At 45.1% G+C, this 22,456-nt stretch overlaps 1 protein-coding gene across 1 annotated transcript in view; it reads left to right on the top strand.

The window, feature by feature from the left end:
- CUL5 (cullin 5) overlaps positions 1 to 22,456 on the top strand; it is an 84,694-nt gene that overhangs the window by 24,731 nt on the left and 37,507 nt on the right. Inside the window, exons 2-10 of the mRNA XM_068266893.1 lie at positions 387 to 496; positions 2,389 to 2,488; positions 6,008 to 6,184; positions 8,271 to 8,412; positions 10,114 to 10,259; positions 10,343 to 10,423; positions 14,028 to 14,121; positions 18,975 to 19,105; positions 22,236 to 22,343. Coding sequence (XP_068122994.1) covers positions 387 to 496; positions 2,389 to 2,488; positions 6,008 to 6,184; positions 8,271 to 8,412; positions 10,114 to 10,259; positions 10,343 to 10,423; positions 14,028 to 14,121; positions 18,975 to 19,105; positions 22,236 to 22,343 — 1,089 coding nt within the window. The remainder of the gene's footprint in view (positions 1 to 386; positions 497 to 2,388; positions 2,489 to 6,007; positions 6,185 to 8,270; positions 8,413 to 10,113; positions 10,260 to 10,342; positions 10,424 to 14,027; positions 14,122 to 18,974; positions 19,106 to 22,235; positions 22,344 to 22,456) is intronic.

Here is a 22,456-nt window from a genome sequence, read left to right as displayed (position 1 = left end):
CTTTTACACAGGCTGTAATCAGAGACTTCTATAAAGCTTTCTATTGTTGCTGGCTAAAATCTCTATAGGTATGTGGGGTTTACAGAATCATCCGACTCCGATTCCTTAGTTTATGAAAACTCCGACTCCAGGTACCCGAAATGGCTCCGACATTTTCTTCGATAGTTCCTCTTTAAAATGGATCAAAAATCGATCAATCTGACATTTTGGGGAATCGATTCCCAACAATTGAATTGGATCTGTAAGGAATCAAATAAGAAGATTGATGAGTGTATAGCCATCTTTACACTGTATATTTATATTTGTTCAATCTGTTTTTTTAAAATCTGTTGAATTTCAAAATGTAGTTCTGATTTTTCTTCTTCTTTTTATAATTTTTGTCCTAGAATAAAGGTTCCCTGCAATTTGAAGACAAATGGGATTCCATGAGACCTATAGTTCTAAAGCTCTTACGGCAAGAGTCTGTAACAAAGCAACAGTGGTTCGACCTCTTCTCGTAAGTTGCCAGATGTTCCCTAAATATAGAGCTGACATTCTTCTTGTGTTTCAGCAGGCGGGTCCTCAGTGAGGATTAGTGAGCACAGTCTGGGATGACTGCACTCGCTTGTGTCTGGAAAGGTGGCCACAGCAGTGAGAGTTAACTTAACTGGATGTTTGACTGGTTGTGGTGCTCCATGCTGTGCTCCATCCTTCCGATACTTCCTGTTTCCCAGATGGAACTTCCACTGAGAAACAGGAATATCATCAGGAATGGAGCGCCTCAGCAATGCTGAACATCTGGGTAAGTTAAAGTACAAAAATCTGGAGAAGGCAGAGAAGATCTGGCACTATAGTATTTAATATAGCAACAAGTGAACACGTGCTAAAGTGCTGTAGTGTCAATTGCACACATTACAATGCAGGATCATGGTTGATCAAAAACATCATTGATAAGTAACAGCAGCACAACATTAGATGCTAACCTGGGTGTCACGGAGGTAGCAGATGTGGGTGTCAATAAGGTGCACGGCCTTACGCCGTTTCGCAGGGCAAACGCCAAGCTTCTTCCGAGGAGTGCACCAGTTAAAGTACACCTGAACTGAAAGGGATATGGTGGCTACCATATTTTATTTCGTTTTCAACAATACCAGCTGTACTGCTGATCACTTTGGCTACAGTAGTTGGAGCACACGCTTGAAGCAAGCATGTGGCTAATCCAGTCAGAAACATCATACAAGTATTGGAGGCAGAGGGATCAGCAGGACAGCCAAGCAATGCATTTTATTTAAAAGGAAATAAAAATTTCAGCCACTATAAAAAAAAAAATGAAAGCTTTATAAAAGTTGAAGTCTAGTTCTGTGGCCACTCCCTTTGTTGCCGCGATCAGCTCCCAGCTTGGCGGCCACAGAGCTGGAGGTGTGCCGCAAACACAGGTGGGGGTAGCCACAGAGCTCCGGACTTCAACTTCTACAAAACTTTTTTTCTACCTATATAATTTTATTGGCTAACCTGGTAAAGAAAACATCTAAAGCAAAAAAAAAACAAAAATCATTTTAACTTACCTGGGGCTTCTTTCAGCCCCCTGGATTCATACTGTGCCTGTGCCATCCTACCGTGTCCTGCCATTGAGCAGTGGTGACCCCCTGAAAGCCAGAGGCCACTGCGCATGAGCAGCCCCAAGCCATGCGCACCCTGATCTCGCTCCCACATGCGCAGGACGCTCCTGGCAGTGGGAGCGCGGTGAGGAGGCGGCTTTCAGGGGGTCGCAGGTTCTTAGTGGAGGGACTTGGAAGGACAGCACTGGCATACCAAGTTAAAGTGTACCAGAGCTGATTAAAAGAAAACATTTTATACATACCTGGGGCTTCCGCCAGCCCCATACGCTCAGATCGCTCCCACGCCGCCGTCCTCCGCTGTCTGCAGCTTCGGGAACTGGGTTCCGTCACTTCAGCCAGTCAGGGCCAGTTTACACAGGAAAAGTGCGCCCTCTACGTATCTCTCCAGCAGCTGCTGGCGAGATACGCAAACAGCGCACTTCACTTACGTCAGACTGGCTCCAACTGACGGAAGTGACGGGACCCGGTTCCCGAAGCTGCAGACTGTGGAGGACGGCGGCGTGGGAGCGATCTGAGCGTATGGGGCTTGGCGGAAGCCCCAGGTATGTATAAAATGTTTTCTTTTAATCAGCTCTGAGTCTCTTTAAATTGTGTTTTTTTTTCTACCTATATAATTTTATTGCCATTTGCAAAACTGATGGTACCACCTGCTGTGTCAGAATCATAAGACATATGAGGCTTGGCTTTTTATGTGTACGTACGTATTTTTGGTTGTGTCTTGATAGATTTTCTGCTTGCCATATGTATTAATTGTCTTTGAGAGATCGTGATGTGCATTGGTTTTATCTTCTAGGGATGTTCATGCGGTTTGCCTATGGGATGACAAAGGCCCAGCAAAAATCCACCAGGCTTTAAAAGAGGACATTCTAGACTTTATAAAACAAGCTCAGGCTGTGAGTAATGGCTTCACTTATTTTATCAGTTTAACTGGTCATGGCTCTTTTCTGCTGCACTTTACAGAGAACACTGATCAAAAAATGTATGGCTCATGGTGAATTGCTCTAATAAGATGCCATTTTTGTTCTCAGTAATTTTTTTTTTTAACATGTTGAACAAAAGTACCGTATATACTCGCATACGAGCCGAATTTTTGACCCCTAAAAAGGGGGTCAATAGTTGGGGGGTCGGCTTGTATGCGAGTCTTTCCTGGTGGTCTAGTGGTCGGGTGGTCTGTGCCCCGCTCCCCTGCATCGTGATGCTGTGACGATGCAGGGGGCAGGAAAGAGCAGTTCCCCTGGTAACGGCGATACAGATCGCCGCTACAGGGAGCCGCGCTCTTTCCTGCCCCCTGCATCGTGATACACTCTGCAACATGAGAAGGGGAACGTGGATTAGGAAGCGGCCGCTGCCTAAACAGGTAATAGCGGTGGCCGCGGGGAGAGCGGGGAGGGGGGAGCGCTATACTGGGGCACTATGCTAGCTATACTGGGCACTATACTAGCTATACTGGGCATTTTACTAGCTATACTGGGCACTATACTAGCTATACTGGGCATTTTACTAGCTATACTGGGCACTATACTGGCTGTACTGGGCACTATACTAGCTGTACTGGGCACTATACTAGCTATACTGGACACTACCTACCTATACTGGGCACTATACTGGCTAAACTGGGCACTTTACTAGCCATACTGGGGCACTATACTAGCCATACTGGGGTAGTATACTAGCTAAACTGGGCACTATACTAGCTAAACTGGGCACTATACTAGCTAAACTGGGCACTATACTAGCTAAACTGGGCACTTTACTAGCTAAACTGGGCACTTTACTAGCTATACTGGGCACTATACTAGCTATACTGGACACTACCTACCTATACTGGGCACTATACTGGCTATACTGGGCACTATACTGGCTATACTGGGCACTATACTAGCTATACTGGGCACTATACTAGCTATACTGGACACTACCTACCTATACTGGGCACTATACTAGCTAAACTGGGCACTATACTAGCTATACTGAGGCACTACCTACCCATACTGGGCACTGTACTAGCTATACTGGGACACACTGGGGGGCTGCACCAATCCAGCATTTCCTACCCCCGGCTTATATGGGGGTCAATCATTTTTCCCTGGTTTTTCAGGGAAAAGTTGGGGGGGGGGGGGGGGGGAGTCGGCTTATATGCGGGTCGGCTTATATGCAAGTATATACGGTAGTTTAATAAAGACAGTTCTAGTGCAGCGTTTTCAATTTAAAGCGTACCCAAAGGCCCTGTTTATGCTTGCGCACTGTCACCCCGCGTTACGCTTTCTCAACGCTCCCCCACCGCAAGGGCCATGCAAGTCTATGGAGACTTGCACACTTCAGTGTTCTCCCCAGAGTTTTTTTTCCCAGCCGAGTGACTTGAAAAAGTAGCCGGGTGGGGAGAGATGAGAGAATGCAGAGTTGGCGCTTTACTGCACAATTCTGATTACAGGAGAGAAGGAGGTGGGTAGATGACAGCCGGGTGCTCACCAAAACTAGCCGGGTGAAGCACCCGGCTGAAAGAGCCTGGGGAGAACACTGCACTTCACGAAATGCGATACGGCGCCCCGGAGGTATCAAAGTTGCCGCATTCACAATGCACAGCCTTCAGCGCGTTACCCCGCATGATCCGTGCCTACTGCACAGATAACGCAGCCATGCATTGCATTTGTGTGGCTTGCCCCGCCCTTTGGATTTCAATTGTGTTTTACTTTTTGTCATCTTTAATGCTTGATTGTAAAAAGAGGCTAAAGATGGATGTCAAAGTGATCAGAAGTCCTGTCATTACAAATCATCATCACAAATAGTAAATTGATCTGCAGTCCATTGAAAGAGGCCATGTGCATATGTGCATTTGACTGAGACACTCAATTGGATTTAAAAATTGAACCTTAGGGCCCTCTTACACTCAATGCGTTGGTATGCGGTTTTTTCCATATCAGTGCATTGCGAAAAGATTTCAGTTAAAACACGTGGCGTGGGAATTGAGCCACAGGGAAACATGGGCATTACTTTGAAAATCAGTTTTCTTGCCGTTTTGAAGTGGATCCGAGGTGAACTTTAACATAGCATAATTGTGTTCCTTTCCTATTGTTTATAGGGCATTCTTAAGCCAAATACTTTTTTGTTTTAATACTCTAATACCCTATAAACTAAAAAAAGCCACGCCCACAGGTTTTCAGAGAGCCTTGGCAGTAGCAAGGGCTCATGGGAGCTCCGTCTGGGCAGGAGGAGGGGGAGGTGTTACTAGCCATTGATTTCAGAGGCAGAGGGGAGGAGGAGAGGGGATTAGGCTGAGTGCTCAAGATGCAGATAAGCCTGCCTCTGTGTAATGTTTACAAACAACATGGCGGCTGTCATTGTATCACAGGAATAAATAATCATATTCTATTAAAGCTGTTTGCAGCTAGAATTGCTGTGTAAACCATCTAAACTTTCCATAAGATATATAGACAAGTTACTTGTTATAGTTCGTTTTTCATCTCGGATCCGCTTTAACTGAGAGCAACTGGTTAAGTGTAAAAGGGGCCTAAAGGTTGATTGAAAACAAATCTGTAGTGTTTCTTGCCACTCATCTGGAAAGCCTAAAGCTGCCCATACACTTATGGATCGCCTTCCGATGTGGCAAAATTGATTGATGCCTTTCTGATCAGAACCTGATCAGAGAGGATTGACTTCTTCCACACGTAGCTCATCGATTTTCAGCAATTGAAAATCAATCAAACCGCAGTGCTGTGAGCCGTCAATTTACCGCTACCCCTGCACTGCTCCTAATAGACCTAGATTTTTTTTGTCCTGTCTGGTCGATTATTTTAATCGCTTTTTGGGTGAAATCAATTGAAAGTGTATTGACCAGACGTTTTGGGGGAACAAATTCCTAAAAGATTCAGTTAGAGTGATCAAATCTTCTAGAAATACTGTAGAACAGGAGAATCAATACGTGTATAGATACCTGAAGTGAGAGCGATACGGAGGCTGCCATATTTATTTCCTTTTAAACAATGCCAGTTGCCTGGCTGTCCTGCTGATCTTTCTGGCATCAGTAGTGTCTTAATCACACACCTGAAACAAGCATGCAGCAAATCCAGTCAGACATCAGTCAGAAACCCCCTTGATCTGCATGCTTGTTCAGGGTATATGGCTAAAAGTATTAGAGGCAGAGGATCAGCAGGACTTCCAGGCAATATGCATTATTTAAAAGGAAACAAACATGGCAGCCTCCATATCTCTCTAACGTCAGGTGTCCTTTAACTCTGATACAATTGTGCAGGCGGTAGAAGGAACAAGGAGACTAGGAGTAAAAAAAAACCTTGTGGGGATTGACCCTTGTTCCATTTTCTCGAAAATGGAGAATCCAGTTTGGGTGATTGCTTATTGCTTTTCTATCGATGCCAATTGAATGATATGTGTTTCCTTTTCTCCCCCCTTTCTAGAGAGTATTAAGTCATCAGGATGACACTGCTTTACTTAAGGCTTATATTGTAGAATGGCGGAAGTTCTTCACTCAGTGCGACATATTACCTAAACCCTTCTGTCAGCTAGAGATCACTCTAATGGGGAAACAAGGGAGCAACAAGAAATCGAATGTAGAAGACAGTATTGTTAGAAAGGTAAGCCTGGAACTGCATATCTGTGGTCATGTCATTAAATATGACCTGCAGCCTAGTGCTGACAACTGAGATTGCCTCTGGTTAATGCCTTAATGGAGTTTCCCTGTAGACATTGCTTCTGGTCAGACGGATACGTCAGTGTTTATATGACTTGGGATGACGGAAAGGTTTAGTGAAATTCTCTTCTAGCAGGTGGATGCCCCCGTTTTTTTACTTGGCCAGTCACGTCTCATCATCACAAAGTCTGTGGCCAGGGTGCTTTTTACTGGGCAGCATCAGGCTGGCCTGCTGATACTCATTAAGGGCCCGTTCAGACTGCACGCGTTTCCAGCCGCGTTTTGGAAACGCGTGCAGGGGGCCGACACGCAGGACATCAGACAGTGCATAGAGTGCACTGTCTGATGTTCACACTGCATGCGTTCCGGACCTGTGCGGTCCGGGAACGCATGCTGCACGCAGATTTTTCAAAAACGCGTGGCTGTCCCATTCACTTTTCAGTGATGGGATCAGCCACGCAACGCATACGAACGCGGATGGCGTGCGTTCGTACACGTTGCGTTCTGCATGCGTGGCCGTCCGCGTTTTGCAGTCTGAATGGGCCCTAACCACTTTGCATCCAGAGATTGGTTCCCACTTATAGACTAGAGCAGTTTTGACATTTTAGCTATGTCCCTATTTAATCATTAATAACTTTATCCCTACTTATGACACCTAAATGAAATATATCGTTTTTTTCAAGATTAACTAGGCTTTCATTGTATGCCGTTTTTTTCTCTCGAACAATTTGTTTTCTATGAATTTTATTGTGAAAAAGAGGGAAAGAAATAGAAAAAACACATTTTTTCCCAGTTTTACCAATACCAGTTATATAAAATAAAAAGAGCTATTGTACATAAGAAACACAAATTTTGTTTGGCTATTTTTCCTGTTTATCCAAAACTTAAATTATGTTGCTGACACAATTTATGGTGAGGTTATTTGATTCTGGTAAAAATCAATCTTATTGGTTCAGGGAACATATATTCTCTTTTTTTTTAATGCCCTGATTCCCTATAAACTAAACAAGCCTCTCCTACAGCTCCTTCAGCGCCTAGGCATTCTGAGTCCCATCTAGCAAGTGCTCATGGGCAGGGCTGTGGAGTCGGAGTTGAGGAGTGGGAGTCGGAGCAATTTTGGGTACCTGGAGTCGGTGGTTTCATAAACTGAGGAGTTGGAATTGGATGATTTTTTTTGTACCAAATCCATAGCCCCGGTAAGTATTAGACTAAGGAGTTGAGGAGTCTGAGCCATTTTGGGTACCTGGAGTCAGTGATATCATAAATTGAGGAGTTGGATGATTTTTGTGCTAACTCGACAACCCTGTTCATGGGAGCTCAGTCTGGGGAGGATGAGGCTTTTCCTGAAGGAGGAGGAGGAGATGTTACCAGTCAGGAGCTGTTAAGATTTCAGAGGCAACAGGATGGAGAGGGGAGTTGAGTTTTCACAGGCTGAGGGGTGGAGATGCAGAGCAGCTTGGCTGTGTAATGATGACAAGCAGAATATGGCTGCTCTCATGTGATCACAGGAAGAAATAATCATATACTGTTGAAGCTGTTTGCAGCTAGATTTACTGTGTAAATCATCTAAACTTTAGATAAGATATATAGATCAGTTACTTGCTATAGTTAGTTTTTCATCTCTGGTCCGCTTTAGGGCCTGTTTCCACTACAAGCTGAAACCAATGAACAGCAATGGAACAGTTTCCATGCCGTGCTGGTTATGCGGAGCGATCCGACAATCTGCAGCATGCTATAGATTCCCACACAGCCGGATCCACGTTTCATCTCCTCCATAAGTGATGCAAGTGAAAGTGATGCGTTGCGGTGAGGTAGCTGCATTTGCATCACTTCACCCTTAAGGGACGTTCTTAAACTGTGTGGGCTCTTTTGGGGGTGGCTGCTCTGTAGTCCCCCGCCTACATGAAGGCATCTATCTTCTCATCTGCGACGATTTTAAGTGTACGCATTGAGAAACATACGTTTTACATACATAAACTTCTAGGCCTTGATACATCAACTTCAGGGTTTTTTTTCTTCTTTCCTTACAGCTAATGCTAGACACATGGAATGAATCTATATTTTCTAATATAAAGAATCGTCTGCAAGACAGTGCAATGAAGCTGGTCCACGCTGAGCGATTAGGGGAAGCCTTTGACTCCCAGCTAGTCATTGGTGTTAGAGAATCTTATGGTACGTGTAAGATTTGCCTATCCAAATAATTGGTCCTCTACAGATGTGGTCATTGGGATGAAAATAATGCTAGAGTGCATGCAAATTGTATGCAGTTTTTAGAACTGGGCCAATCAGATTTGAATTAGACCCGTTCAAAGCTGGATACAATTTGCATGAAATCTGCGTGGGACCTGGGATTGTTCATATCTCAATGACCATCTCAACGGTTCGTATAAACCTGGCCTCCCATTTTTGTTTTTTTCAAGTTTTGTGCTTTGTTTAAATAAGGTAACTACCATATTTTTTAGACCATAAGACGCACTTCTCCCCCAAAACTGGGGGAAAAAAGTCACTGGTCCAAATGTGTAAGAACTCCCAGGTTCTGACACAAGAATTTGTCCTACTTTGCCCCCAGTTGTGACCTCCTGCCTCCTTGTGTCCTCCTTAGTTTCTCCTTGTGACCTTCTCTGTCCCTGATCATGGCCGCTGGCCTTTCCCACATACCCCCACTCCCTCCCGCCTGCGAGCCACCAACTGAACTTTCCCTTACCTGATGGCCTGGCTGTGCTACTATGCTCCGCAGCCAATCTTAGCTGATGCGCCGGTTTTCAGTGCCGGTACCATACCGCCTAGGGTAGGGGCGGAACAGGGCAGAGGAGAATTGATTGGAGCCAACAGTGTTGCCGGCGGGACCAGGCTCGTCATTGTGGCCAATCATACCTGATAGAACAGCCGGTGGCCATGATTGGGTCGACAGAGGAAGGTCGCAAGGGGGCTCTAAGGAGGACACAAGGGGGCAGGAGGTCATAAGGGGGGACAAAGGTGGATACAAGGTGGGGCAAAGGAGGACAGAGGCTGTCACAAAGGGGGCAGGAAGTCTCAATGAGTGGGACGGGGGAGGGGGTCAGAGAAGGTCAAAGGAGGAACACAATAGGGACAAAGGAAGACACAGAAGGGACAGGAGGACACAAGGGTAACAGAAAAGGTCACAAAAGTAGGACAGAGGGGGACACAAAAGGTACAAGGGGGACATAATAATTGGGGGGGGGGGGAAGATCCACAAGACGCCCCTGCACCAAGATTGAACACACCAGGTTTAGTATATTCCCCCAAGCTCTCCCCGTCTGGTTTTTATCCTCTAAACCTAGGTGTCTTATGGTCAGGAGTGTCTTATGGTCCGAAAAATACGGTAATGTTACAATTTCTGTAATAACTGAAAAAGCCAGTTAGGCATGACTATTCCCATTATGGCTCTTTCACATCTAATCCCGTTTTCTGCATTTTAAGGCTAAATCAAAACTTTGTGTTAACCAAAGTAAAATGAAAGTCTATAGACTTTCATTTTACCTTTCACATTCGACGCTGCGTTTTGGTGCGTTGCGGTTCAACGCACCTGTTAGCTTTTAATCGTCCAGGGCCGGCGTTCTCCAGTCGCGTGAATTAATAACTACCGCCGCTTATTGCGTCACATCGCAACATCCTGATGATACGCTGCAGGCCATAACACGTGCAGGAGAACGGCTCCTGCATGCATTCTAGATGTGAAAGAAGCCTTAGGCCCAAGTGCTAACAAGTTAGGGTGCGAACACGCCCGATAATGATTGGCCAATTTTACTACTTTGTGTAGAAGACCGTGTAGCTTTTACCTACGCAGTCTGTTAATCTCACCTATTGCACCTTTACTGAAACAGACCCCATTTGTGTGTTTTTATTTTGTAGTCAATCTTTGTTCAAACCCAGATGACAAACTACAGATTTACCGGGATAACTTTGAAAAAGCCTATTTAGACTCTACAGAGAGGTTTTATAGAACGCAAGCTCCTTCCTACCTACAGCAAAACGGTGTACAGAACTACATGAAATACGTAAGAGGACATTGGAAATGTGTGGCTCCTGTGTGTGTTCCAGCGGTGGGGTCTCTAGATAACGGCTGTTTCACTCTGAACAGGCAGACGCTAAACTGAAGGAGGAAGAGAAGAGAGCTGTGCGGTATTTAGAGACGAGGCGAGAATGTAACTCTGTGCAAGCGGTAAGCATTGCTATTGCATTTCTTAAGTTTATAGCAGTATAACTGTGTGGATGTCTCCCTTAAAGGGACACTTTAGCCAGGAATAAAAAAATCAGTTTTACTTTCCTGGGGCTTCTACTAGCCCCCTCCAGCCGTCCTGTGCCCTCGCAGTCACTCACAGAGCCTCCGGTCCCCCGCCACCAGCTAGTTTTGTTTTCGCTGACAGGCCTGGCCTCGCATATTTTTCTTCGCATTCTCATCCGCAATAGCGTCCTGCGCCTGTGCGGGACGTTATTGAGGATGGGACATGAAGAAGAATACGTGTGGCCAGGCCTGTGCAGGCGCAGAAAGCCCGCCGACTCCCGGTCAGTGAAAATGAAACTAGCTGGTGGAGGGGGATGGAGGCTCAATGAGTGACTGCGAGGACACAGGACGGCTGCAGGGGGCTGGTAGACGCCCCAGGCAAGTAAAACTGTTTTTTTTTTGTTTTTTTTTTAATTCCTGGCTTAAGGGCCCATTCACAATAGAAGTGCTTTTCTGAGCATTTTGCGATTGATTAGCAGTTTTAAAAATCGCTTCTATTAATTTTCATTAAAATCATGGGAAAAATCGCTGCAATTTGTGCGTATGCGATCGTGAAATTGCAGCATTGGGAGCGATTTTAAAAATGCTAATCAATCGCAAAACGCTCAGAAAAGCGCCTCTAGTGTGAATGGGCCCTAAGTGTCCCTTTTAAAGTGAACCTGATGTGAGAGTGATATGGAGGCTGCCATATTTGTTTCCTTTTAAACAATACCAGTTGCCTGGCAGCCCTGCTGATTCATATGGCTGCAGTAGTGTCTGAATCACACCAGAAACAAGCATACAGCTAATCCTGTCAGTTCGGACAATATTGTCAGAAATGCCTGTTCTGCTGCATGCGTGTTCATGGTCACTGGCTGAAAGTATTAGAGGCAGAGGATCAGCAGGATAGCCAGGCAACTGGTATTGCTTAAATTGTGATAAATATGACAGCCTCCATATAACCCTCACCTTGGGTTATTTTAAATGAGTAGCATTTTTTGGATTTGAATAGTGTCATCAATGTTTGGTAACAGTCACCAATTTAGAAGATGGCAAATCAAATCTTGTCAAAAATGTCTGAAGAGTCCAGTTCACATTTCTCCTAAGATCCCAATCAGTCAAACTGCCCCTCATAAAAATCTGTAACTGGAACTCCAGTTGCGGGCTGCTGTGCACGCGCTGTGCTGTCCACGCACCACCTCGATTGCTGTCCCATTGCCAGAAGCGTTTGGCGAATGCGTGGTTCTCAAAAGAATTGTACCACAAATGCACAGAATGCTCCTGGTGATTGTAGTGAGTATGCACAGTAGCCGACGACTAGTGCTCCAGTCACAGATCTTTCTGATGGCAGAGGTGTCATCTGCAGAACCGAGAGGCCCTGGGGGACACTGAGGGACCTAAAAAAATATGGTGAACTGTCAGAAGCCGCATGTTCTTCTAAGTAAAAATCCACTTTTTTTGTCCCAATTCAGGTGTTCTTTACCCAAAGCAAATAGATAACTTGCTTTGTAGTGTAGCAAAATTTGAATGCAATCTGATTGCATGATAACTGAGACATGTACCGTAGATGTATCCAAGTTTATGTGAAATTTGTATTTATACAGCATAGCACCAACCTCTTCTGTACAAGTTGTGTTGGCTATACATGGGCCAATGTTTACAGCAGATTTGATCACCCTAATTGAATCTGCCAGTGATCTACTCATCCCCACAAATCAGATTGATAAGCTTCAGGTTCCCATATATGGGCATATCGACCAAGAGGCAGGACTCTCTCTCTGATCAAATCTGATTGGGGAAAGGTGTGTTGCCTGCCCATTCACCGCAGGCCAATTCCCAATTAAATTCATCAGGAGTTTTCTCAAGAATTTGCCTTGTGACGCCCCCTAGCCGTTGTCCTCTCAAATGTTAATGTACCCACTGGAACCTTTGCATTCAAATCTCAGCTGCTCCCAGTCTTGTCCGATGCTTTCCCGTGAGCATTGCCACCTCACGCAGCCACCATGTGGTGGCCGTGTACAGCATGTGGCACTTGTGTGATGTCACACACCTGCGCCTAGCGGTGCTTGGAAAAAGCAGTCAAGAAGACCTGTAGTAGGTGAGATATCAATGTATGGGCATATTTTTATTTGAAGGGACAGCGGCCCAGAGTCTATCACATTCGTCGGCCCTCCCGATATCGCAAGCCGTTACTGCCTCACACCCAGACAACCACGCCGACCAAAGATTCACCAGCATGCTCTAATGGTGCATTTGACCGATTTGGGGCTGAAATCGGTTGAATCGGCGATCAGGCATGCTTGTTGCGCCACCCATTTTCATTCGATAGAATTATAAAATCTGTTTGTTTGATTGGGCGGCGAAAGTGATAGATGTATGGCCATCTTTCCGATAGATTTCAGCCAGTTTATCAAACAAAAGCTGTACATCTTAAAGAGGAACTCCAGTGAAAATAATGTAGTAAAAAAAAAGTGCTTCATTTTTACAATAATTATGTATAAATTATTTAGTCAGTGTTTGCCCATTGTAAAATCTTTTAAATCCCTGATCCACATTCTGACATTTATCACATGGTGACATTTTTACTGTTGGCAGGTGATGTAGCTGCTGCATGCTTTTTTGGCAGTTGGAAACGGCTATTTCCCACAGTGCAACAAGGTTCACAGACAGGAAACTGCCAGAAGTACCACGGTACTCAGAGCTTTTTGTGGGAGGGGTTTCACCACAATATCAGTCATACAGCGCCCCCTGATGGTCTGTTTGTGAAAAGGAATAGATTTCTCATGTAAAAGGGGGTATCAGCTACTGATTGGGATAAAGTTCAATTCTTGGTCGGAGTTCCTCTTTAAAGAGAAACGGTAACCAAGAATTGAACTTTGTCCCAATCAGTAGCTGATACTCCCTTTCCTATGAGAAATCTATTCCTTTTCTCAAACAGATCATCAGGGGGCGCTGTATGGCTGATACTGTGGTAAAACCCCTCCTACAAATGATGTCAGCGCCTCACAGCACTGAGGTACTGACATCGCACTGTGGAAGCCTTGTTGCAAGTAACAGCTGTTTGTTTACAACTGTAAAAAAAACAAAACAAACACAAGCAGCATCTCCTTCCAGTGACCTCACTTGCCAGCAGTAAAAATGTCACCATGTGATAAATGTCATAATGTAAATCAGGGAGAGGAAAGATTTTACAATGGGCAAACACTGACTAAATCATTTATGCACTTTTTTATTTCATTATTTTCACTGGAGGTCCTCTTTAAGCGTTAGGGTAAAACTGAACCAAGTGAGCAGTGGGAGGAGCCACATAGCCGTGTACAGAGCTGGCAGGAAGTAGTGCTTTGATCAAACCTGCGACAGGTTTCTTTTGAATTCTGATTGAGTTGTGGTAAATCAATCACTACTCCTCAGTCAGTTTCTCAGTCATTAGCAGTCGATCACTTGCAGATTTGGGTGGCTCTCAATCTGTGTATGGAGACCATGAGATGTGATCTTTATTCCCAGCTTACCAACGAGGTCTGTAGCTTCTACAGCAATCTGACTGCTCTCTCCTGTATTACAGCTGATGGAGTGCTGCGTCAATGCCCTTGTCACATCCTTCAAAGAAACTATTCTAGCCGAGTGCCAAGGAATGATCAAACGCAACGAAACAGAAAGTAAGTGGACACCTTCAAGTCTACCAATGTCTGGCCTGAAGCCCAAGTACAGGCACAAATGTTTGCTTAGCCTCGTGCAAGTATGCAGTGGCAGGGCTGGTTTGGGTTTATGTATGAGTGCTTGGATTAGTTCATAAATCAGTGTTTGTGCCTGGTCAGGAGCCCCTTCAGCAGCTGCTTCCTGCAGCACATGTTTCCAGAGCCGAGACAGCATTCTTTTCATAGATCTATCCATGTCCTGCTCATTTGCATGATGATGATAAGACAATCTCCCACTTGCAGAGACTGCAGAGGGGGCTTTGAACCAACATAATTTTCCAACTGTACGATTCTATCTGAGCAGTGTTATTGAGCTCAACCTGCTGTTGCCTTTACAGCACTTACTGGACACTGGGCACCTCTGTGGTAGGGATGAATCTAAAGGGGAGCAGCCCCTGCAATCATGGGGGGGCAAAGCTGTGGGGGTCTTCAACAACTAAGTTACGCTCCTTCCTCCGATACGGGGGACTGTACTACAGATGTTTTTGTGACCACACTTGTTTTATGACCCTTGTGAGATGGCCCCCAAGGGGAGGCAAGGAAAGGGGTGAGAACACTAGGGTTCCATCAATTGTAGTTACACCACTGTTCTGTAGCCTTCATCGTGCCCTGTGGATTACCCCGTGTGCACCCAACAGCATCATCATGTTCTGTATCTAGAAGTACGGCCGAAAAATGGCATGTTGTCTGGCAAGTCTTTTCTTTCTCTCTGCCGATGCAGATGATGGATGTGCAGTCATAGTGGGATGGGACAGACTGAGAGAGAAGTCACATGATGGTGGATTGAACAGTGCCATTCAGCAATGAATTTGTGACTTATGTGAAGAGTGAGTGGGGGGGCTTGAAGGAAACCCAAGTTAAGACATATGGAACCTGACATATTTATTTATTTTTAAAGTGGATCCGAGGTGAACTTTTACTCATTGCATAATTGTGTTCCTTTCCTATTGTTTATAGAGCATTCCTCAAGCCAAATACTTTTTTGTTTTAATACTTTAATTCACTATAAACGAAATAAACCACACCCACAGGTTTTCAGTGAGCCTTGGCAGTAACAAGGGCTCATGGGAGCTCAGTCTGGGCAGGAGGAGGAGGAGGTGTTACTAGCGATTGATTTCAGAGGCAGAGGGGGGGGGGGGGGGGAATTAGGTTTTTTTCACAGGCTGAGTGCTCAAGATACAGATAAGCCTGCCTCTGTGTAATGTTTACAAACAACATGGCTGCTGTCATTGTATCACAGGAAGAATTGATCATTTTCTATTAAAGCTGTTTGCAGCTAGATTTGCTGTGTAAACTATCTAAACTTTAAATAAGATAATAGTCAAGTTACTTGTTATGGTTAGTTTTTCATCTCGGATCCACTTTAAACCATGCACGTTGCCTGGCTGTCCTGCTGATCCTCTGCCTCTAATATTTTTAGCCATAGACCTTGAACAAGCATAAAGTTCGAGGGAAGTCTGAATAGATTAGCTACATGTTTGTTTCAGATAGGTGATTCAGGCACTACTGATGCTAGAATGATCAGCAGGGCTGCCAGGCAACTAGTATTATTTAAAAGGAAATAATTATAGCAGCCTACATATTTTTCTCATTACAGTTATCCTTTAAATCAGGGGTCTCAAACTCAATTTACCTGGGGGCCGCAGGAGGCAAAGTCAGGATGAGGCTGGGCCGCATAAGGGATTTCACAATCAGCAGCAAACACCAACGAGGGCTGCAGAGCCCCCAAATCGCCCAAATGGCAATCCGCTGGCATTTCCTGGAAGGGGCAGAGCTTTCAGCTTCAGCTCTGCCCCTCCTGACGTCAATCGCGGCGCATCGCTGCCTCTGCCCGCCCCTCTCACTCTTCCTTAACAGAGAGGGGCGGGCAGAGGCAGCGATGTGCCGCGATTTGGGGGCTCTGCAGCCCTCGTTTAGCGGTGGGGATGCGGCGGATTACTTGGGAGCACTGAAGCGAACTATAAGGAAGCTTTTGCCGGCGCGGGCCACAAAATATTGTATCGAGGGCCGCAAATGGCCGCGAGTTTGAGACCCCTGCTTTAAATACTCTTATTTTTACAGTGTTGGCTTTTCCTGGACAGCTAATTGGCTTAGCAGTTATACAGATAAATTAGCAGCTTAAATGAAGCCCATTAATTATCTCACTAGCAATCCTGTGTTCTAAGCTCAGACACGCACCATTAGAGAAGACTTGCGGAAGCCTTCCTTGTAAACGCATTAAGAAATGAAGGGGCAGCTAATGTCCTCAGCAGTGAGGCTCTGCTATTCTGTAACTAATGCACGGGAAAGTGGAAAGAGCCCATTGATTGCTGCTGTCAGCGTTATGGTTTCCCTGGAGACGAATAATGAAAAGAGAAATGCAGTGAAAGTTCACGGTACTTACTTCAAATATCCTGTCATTTATGGAATGGTTTATTGCAAAGTCAAATACAGAAAGCATTCTAGAGTAAAAACAAAGGGGCAGTCATAACAATGTTTAATCTTTTAGCAGACAATGTATTTAGAGGCTTGCAAGTGTTCCAGGCCAATTTATTTCAGCACATTTTTTTTATTCCTTATTTGTTACATTTCCTTGCTACTAATTAGTACTGCTGTAATGTGTATTTATGGCCAGTTGTCACTAGGGGGCAGTGTGAGACAATAACAGAGGACTTCTGCTTTCAGTTTCTATGTCCTCTGCCAGCAGAGAGACATCAAAGCACTCCAAGAATTTATGGCACAGCAAGTTCTGCTGGCTGACATGAAAAGGTGCACTTATCTCAAATTAGATAATTCACTAGACGCCAAACCCTACAAGCACTGTGGCGTGCACAACTTTACATGGCCACTAGAGGCCTCTAGTGTTTGACCTTATTTGTGATGTGACACCATCGCCAGCGGGAGAAATGACCAGATGGAGAGCCCGGCAGTGGAGAAAAGATGCACGGCGTACATGTGAATATAAGCAACGCTGCGGTGTCGGTTGTCTCAAAATCAAACATTGCTAGCGACACGCTCCTGGCCCAATGCCGTCCAAGAAAAAACGTACACCTGGCGCGATTGACTGAATCGATCAATTTCAGCCAAAGATCGAGTGGGAATCGTTTGCTGCAGTGATTTTTAGCAGATGCAAACAGATTATCGAATCCACTGGATGTCGATGCAAAAGATTGACCAATATATGGCCACCTTTATTGTCATTTAAAAAAAAAACTGAAAAAAAACAACATGCTTCAGAATTCTGATCAACATTCATCCAGATTGCCGATGAGATCTGATATCAAGTATGCATGGAAGGAGGAGGGTCGATTTTCACCAGTCTACTTTCAATCAGGAAAGTACTGATCGCAATACTGATACTTGCAATCAGTACTTGTGCAGCTCTTTCATTCACCACACAAATCACACCGGTAATCGATGCAGCAAACGTAACAAACACGTTGAGCGGTTTCTGCAGCGGTTGGCGAATTGTAATGGGTCCCAGGCCTTTTATGTATTTTTCAGGTGCTGCAATTGCTAATATAAACTATTGCCAAACTATCGCCTAAAGCCCCACCCCAGACAGATATTTTTGTTGAGCCTTGTGTTTTTGTCAGTGTGAAATCTTTTGATTAGCTGATGTCAAATTCATTTTAAAGCATCTGGTCAGAAGTCCAAAAACCGCCCACTTGGTACATAGCTCCCAACTGTCCCTCTTTTGGAGGCCTGTCCCTCTTTCCTCCTCATTTGTCCCTCTTCCAGGACTTTGTCCCTCTTTCTCTGTAAATATATATATATATATATATATATATATAATATATATATATATATATATATATATATTTCTCTACTAAAAAATGTTTGACTCTAAACTTTATTCCCACCCTTTGTATTGACATATTACTAATTTTAAAATGTTAATATGAAGGAAAATGTACCAGGATAAAAAGGACCAGTGTGGTTTGAATTATAAAACAACATATTTTTCCTATGGAATCTTTATGGTATGCGTGACTAGGGGGTGTAATGGGGGCGTGGTCAGGGGTGTGGCAGGGGCATGGCTAAAGTGTCCCTCTATCTCAGGGGTGTCAAACTCAAATACAAAAGGGGCCGAAATTGAACACTGGTACCTAGTTGCGGGCCAACCTCAATGTCTACTGGCCACCTTCCTCCCTTACAAAGTTCTCTGGTGTCTAGTGGCTCCACTCCCTCCACTATACAGTTCCCCCTTGTCTAGTGGTCCTCCTCCCTCTCCTATACAGTTCCCTGGTGTCTAGTGGCCCCCACCCTCCCCTATACAGTTCACTAGTGTTTGGTGCTTTGCCCCTACCTCCCCCAAATGGCTTCCATGTTGATACAGCTTCCCTGGTGCTCTAGAGAGGGCCAAACATAATGCAAAGTGGGGAAACCACCTGGGGGCCAAATTTAATGGCTCTTTGACATGTATGCTCTATCTCATCTCAAAAAGTTGGGAGGTATGTTGGTGTACTTCAGATCGCCATTGCTATCAGCTGCAATCTTCTCTGAGAGATTCAGTCCGGGTCTGAACATCAGGATGGTGCAGTTGAGAAACTGAAAGGAGGCTCGCTGAACCATGTGCTTCTGGTCATGTGATAATAATTTAAATACTTTTAGCTGCAGGGGCCCAATTTCACACAGAAATCTAACATCTGAACACTCCTGATTACTAATCTGTTGGGTGGAATTTTTACGTTCGTATGTTAACATTACATTTGGGAATGTATGAATGTTTTCACTTCTATGATTATGTCTGTATTCCTTCCTCTATATATGTCTTTGTGCGAGTGAGCTGGCATTTCCCTGCACTGAGGGTGTTCTCTCTGCTCTCTTGTCAGAATTGCACTTAATGTTTTCCCTCATGGATAAAGTTCCTAGTGGCATAGAGCCGATGCTGAAGGACTTGGAAGAGCACATTGTTAGTGCTGGGCTGGCAGACATGGTAGCAGCTGCAGAGACCATAACTACTGTAGGTATTCTAATCTTCATATGTTCCCTCTGTCTGTCACCATTCAAATGTATGACATTCTAGATTAATGTAAGAAATTGATGTTATAGAATAGATAACCCTTAAAGAAGCACTGCAATGACATATAGTAGAATGCTGGAAATTATTCAGGATATCCACTTTTACTGTAACTTTCCAGGTTTCAGCATCAGAACATTGAATGTAGCCCCGCCCTCCCACTGATGTTTAGCTATGTAGAAATTTTGTCAGAATTAAAATATTAGAGAATTGTCAGCATTCAAAACTGGTGTTAGAATGGTGGCCCCTATGGAGTCACATGTGAGCATGGCTGTACTCAGACACAACTAGACGCAACAAAACGCAGATTTTTTGCTGCCAGTAGGGATGGCACTGCTTAGGAGCACTCATTTATTTTCTTTTAAAGGGAACCAGAGACGAAGCACCCTTGTGTATTTTACGATATATATCAGTAAGAACATTAGAGAAAACACTTACCATGCTCTCTGTTTCATCCTCACTGCTAAAAGTGTCTGTTATCACCTGTGATAAGAATCCCGGACTGAGCATTCAGTCTGGCTTTGCAGGGAATAATTATAGCTAAGTCATTATAGCAGAGCCACAAGGGGGCAGGCTTGGGCTTGAAAAGACACCAGAGAAGACAGACTCAGCTATAATCTTTCCGTAGCAAAGCTAGATTGAGTGCTCAGTCGGGGATTCTTATCAGAGGTCATAACAGTCAGATTAAACAGAGAACGATGAAACAAAGAGATTAGGTGTTTACTGTCATGTTCCCACTGATTTATAAGGTAAAATACTAGAGGGTGCTTCATCTCTGGTTCTCTTTAAAGCAGGGGTCCCCAACACCGGTCCGCAGGACACGTTGTGTTGGGCTGCAGTCCCCTGCCTCACTGCAGTGCCGCCGCGGTTCACTGGCAGCCGCGGCTGTAACTTACAATAAAATGTATCAGTGTGCTACCCGGAAGCCTCCAGGCAGTGGACAGAGGCTGGTCCCCGGGTGGCTGAGCCAATACAAATCTCTTCCTCTGTCCCACCCTCCCTTCCTACCACCAGCCAATCCGTGAGGCTCTGGCACAAAGAAAGGGAGAGAGGCAGCCAATGAAGCATGCCCACACAAATCCCGTCTAGTTCAAGCAGCCTGGAAGAGTGAGGCAGCACAGTCCGAGGAGGGAGACACAGTGAAAAAAAATAATAATAAAAAAAAAACCTATATAGCGCTTTTCTCCTGGCGGACTTAAAGCGCCAGAGCTGCAGCCACTAGGACGTGCTCTATGGGCAGTAGCAGTGTTAGGGAGACTTGCCTGAGGTCTCCTGCTGAATAGGTGCTGGCTTACTGAACAGGCAGAGCCGAGATTCGATCCCTGGTCTCCCATGTCAGAGGCAGAGCCCTTAACCATTACACTATCCAGCCACTCAGTGAAGTCAGCTGTCATTATTCCCTCAGTCCTGACTCTGCAGCAGCAAGGTAATTTTAGCTTGCTTTCCAAGACTGGAATAGAAGGGGAGAGGAGCTGCCATGCTTGAGCTGGGGGAGAGACAGGCAATAGGAGAGGGGATTTCTTTAGAGCTCTGCACTTTTTCACCTACGTTTCAGAAGCACACAGAGCATACAAACAGCACACAGCACATGTTGCCTCAGTGATAGCCTGTCACTCAGCATGCACGTATCTGCTCTGGTTGCTTCTGAACTGTAGGTAAAAAAGTGCAGCGTTCTGACTGACAATTCCCCTCTCCTATTCCTGTGTCTCCCCCCAGCTGGCAGCTGGATTTGGTTAGCAGCACTGCTTATTCCATTCTATATGCCGGGGTCTGTGTCTTCCCACCCCACTCCCCTGTACTGCCACTGACCTGATTTTATATACTGTCTCCTCCAGTTACAGTTCAGTGCTCCCACTTCTACAATAACAGATGCACATTGCTTGCAGCCTTGACTTGAGCACCATATATTTTAGAATCAGAGAGATTTTATACTTACCTGGGGCTTCCTCCAGCCCCATAAGCACCACTGCCTCCCTCGCTGTCTTTCCGTGTGGCTCCGTTCAGCCGCAGTCAACCTTGGTAATCTGGCTCGGTTGCAAGTTGGACTCTTGTGTGCATGCGCACCTATGTATGGGGCTGGAGGAAGCCCCAGGTAAGTATAAAATCTTTCTGATTTATGCTCTTGGATACATTTTAAGCTGCATATACACTAGCAACTGATGTCACCCATCTGGGATCAGGATTTGATCCCCTTGGGCGACTTCTCTGAGCCGGGCTGCACACACATCTCAGTTGAGTAGCTGATTATGCGCTGTGTTACTATGTGGGGGGGGGGGGGGGCGGAGGGACGTCGAGCAGCGTGCTCGATTTCTCCCCATCCTGGTCTGCCGGGCCTTGGAGAAAATGTCTTGCATCAAAGCCGTCCTCTGGTCCAAAAAGGTTGGGGACCCCTGCTTTAAAGGATACCTTAGCCCTTTTAAAAATTCTAGCCGTGGGCTCCGTTCTACTGCGCATGTGTAAGCGGTCTTGTCTTGGAACCAGAAAGAGGTGCTGCATGGCCCCGATGTGAAGGGGGGGCTGCGCACAGGAATGGGCGGAGCCGCGCTCAGCAACGCTGGCTCGTTAGAACTGAGGGAAGCCTTCTTAGGATCCTCAGGCTTCCCTCTTCAGCAGTAAGTGTTAGATTTCGAAGAGTTTAGCCTGTCTAATCCCCCCTCCATTGTGACTAATCACAGCTGTAATTTGATCTCTCAGCTGCGTCAGCACAGGAATTTCTGCTGCCTCTGCGAAGCAGCGAATTTGTAAACGCAGGATGTTAACCCTATGTCTATTTCCATGAAATCAGGAAGCAGACACACTGCACATTTATTGCAGGATTTGTATCAGTTTGTTGCAAAGAAATGTTTTTCTTTAGAGGTTGTTATGCTGTTGCTCATCTTTTAGAGCAGAGAGGAAGTTCTGAGTTCAGGTCCGCTTCAAATCCCCAGATATTTGTTTGGCTAATCAGCATTCTTTACCAGTCTGTGTTTACTGGTTTTATGAAGGAACACCTGAAGATATAGTGTTGACACTGAGGGCTGATAGATAACATGCTATTGTTATTTCTAATGATTTTTGTTTCCCTTTTTTTTAGGATTCTGAGAAGTATGTAGAGCAGTTGCTGACTTTATTTAATAGATTTAGCAAGCTAGTAAAAGAAGCATTTCAAGATGATCCGAGGTTTCTCACCGCTCGAGACAAAGTAAGAGACTGTTACACCGGCACAACATCCATGCTTATCCTTCCATTTCCACATGCTTTCACGGGGACTGTAATAATGGGAACATAATCATGGGCTGTGATTCAAAGATCAGA

The sequence above is a fragment of the Hyperolius riggenbachi genome, chromosome 2 (genome assembly GCF_040937935.1).
Source record: "Hyperolius riggenbachi isolate aHypRig1 chromosome 2, aHypRig1.pri, whole genome shotgun sequence".
NCBI classification, from domain to species: Eukaryota; Metazoa; Chordata; class Amphibia; order Anura; family Hyperoliidae; genus Hyperolius; species Hyperolius riggenbachi.
This window is presented reverse-complemented; position numbering and strand designations above follow the sequence as displayed.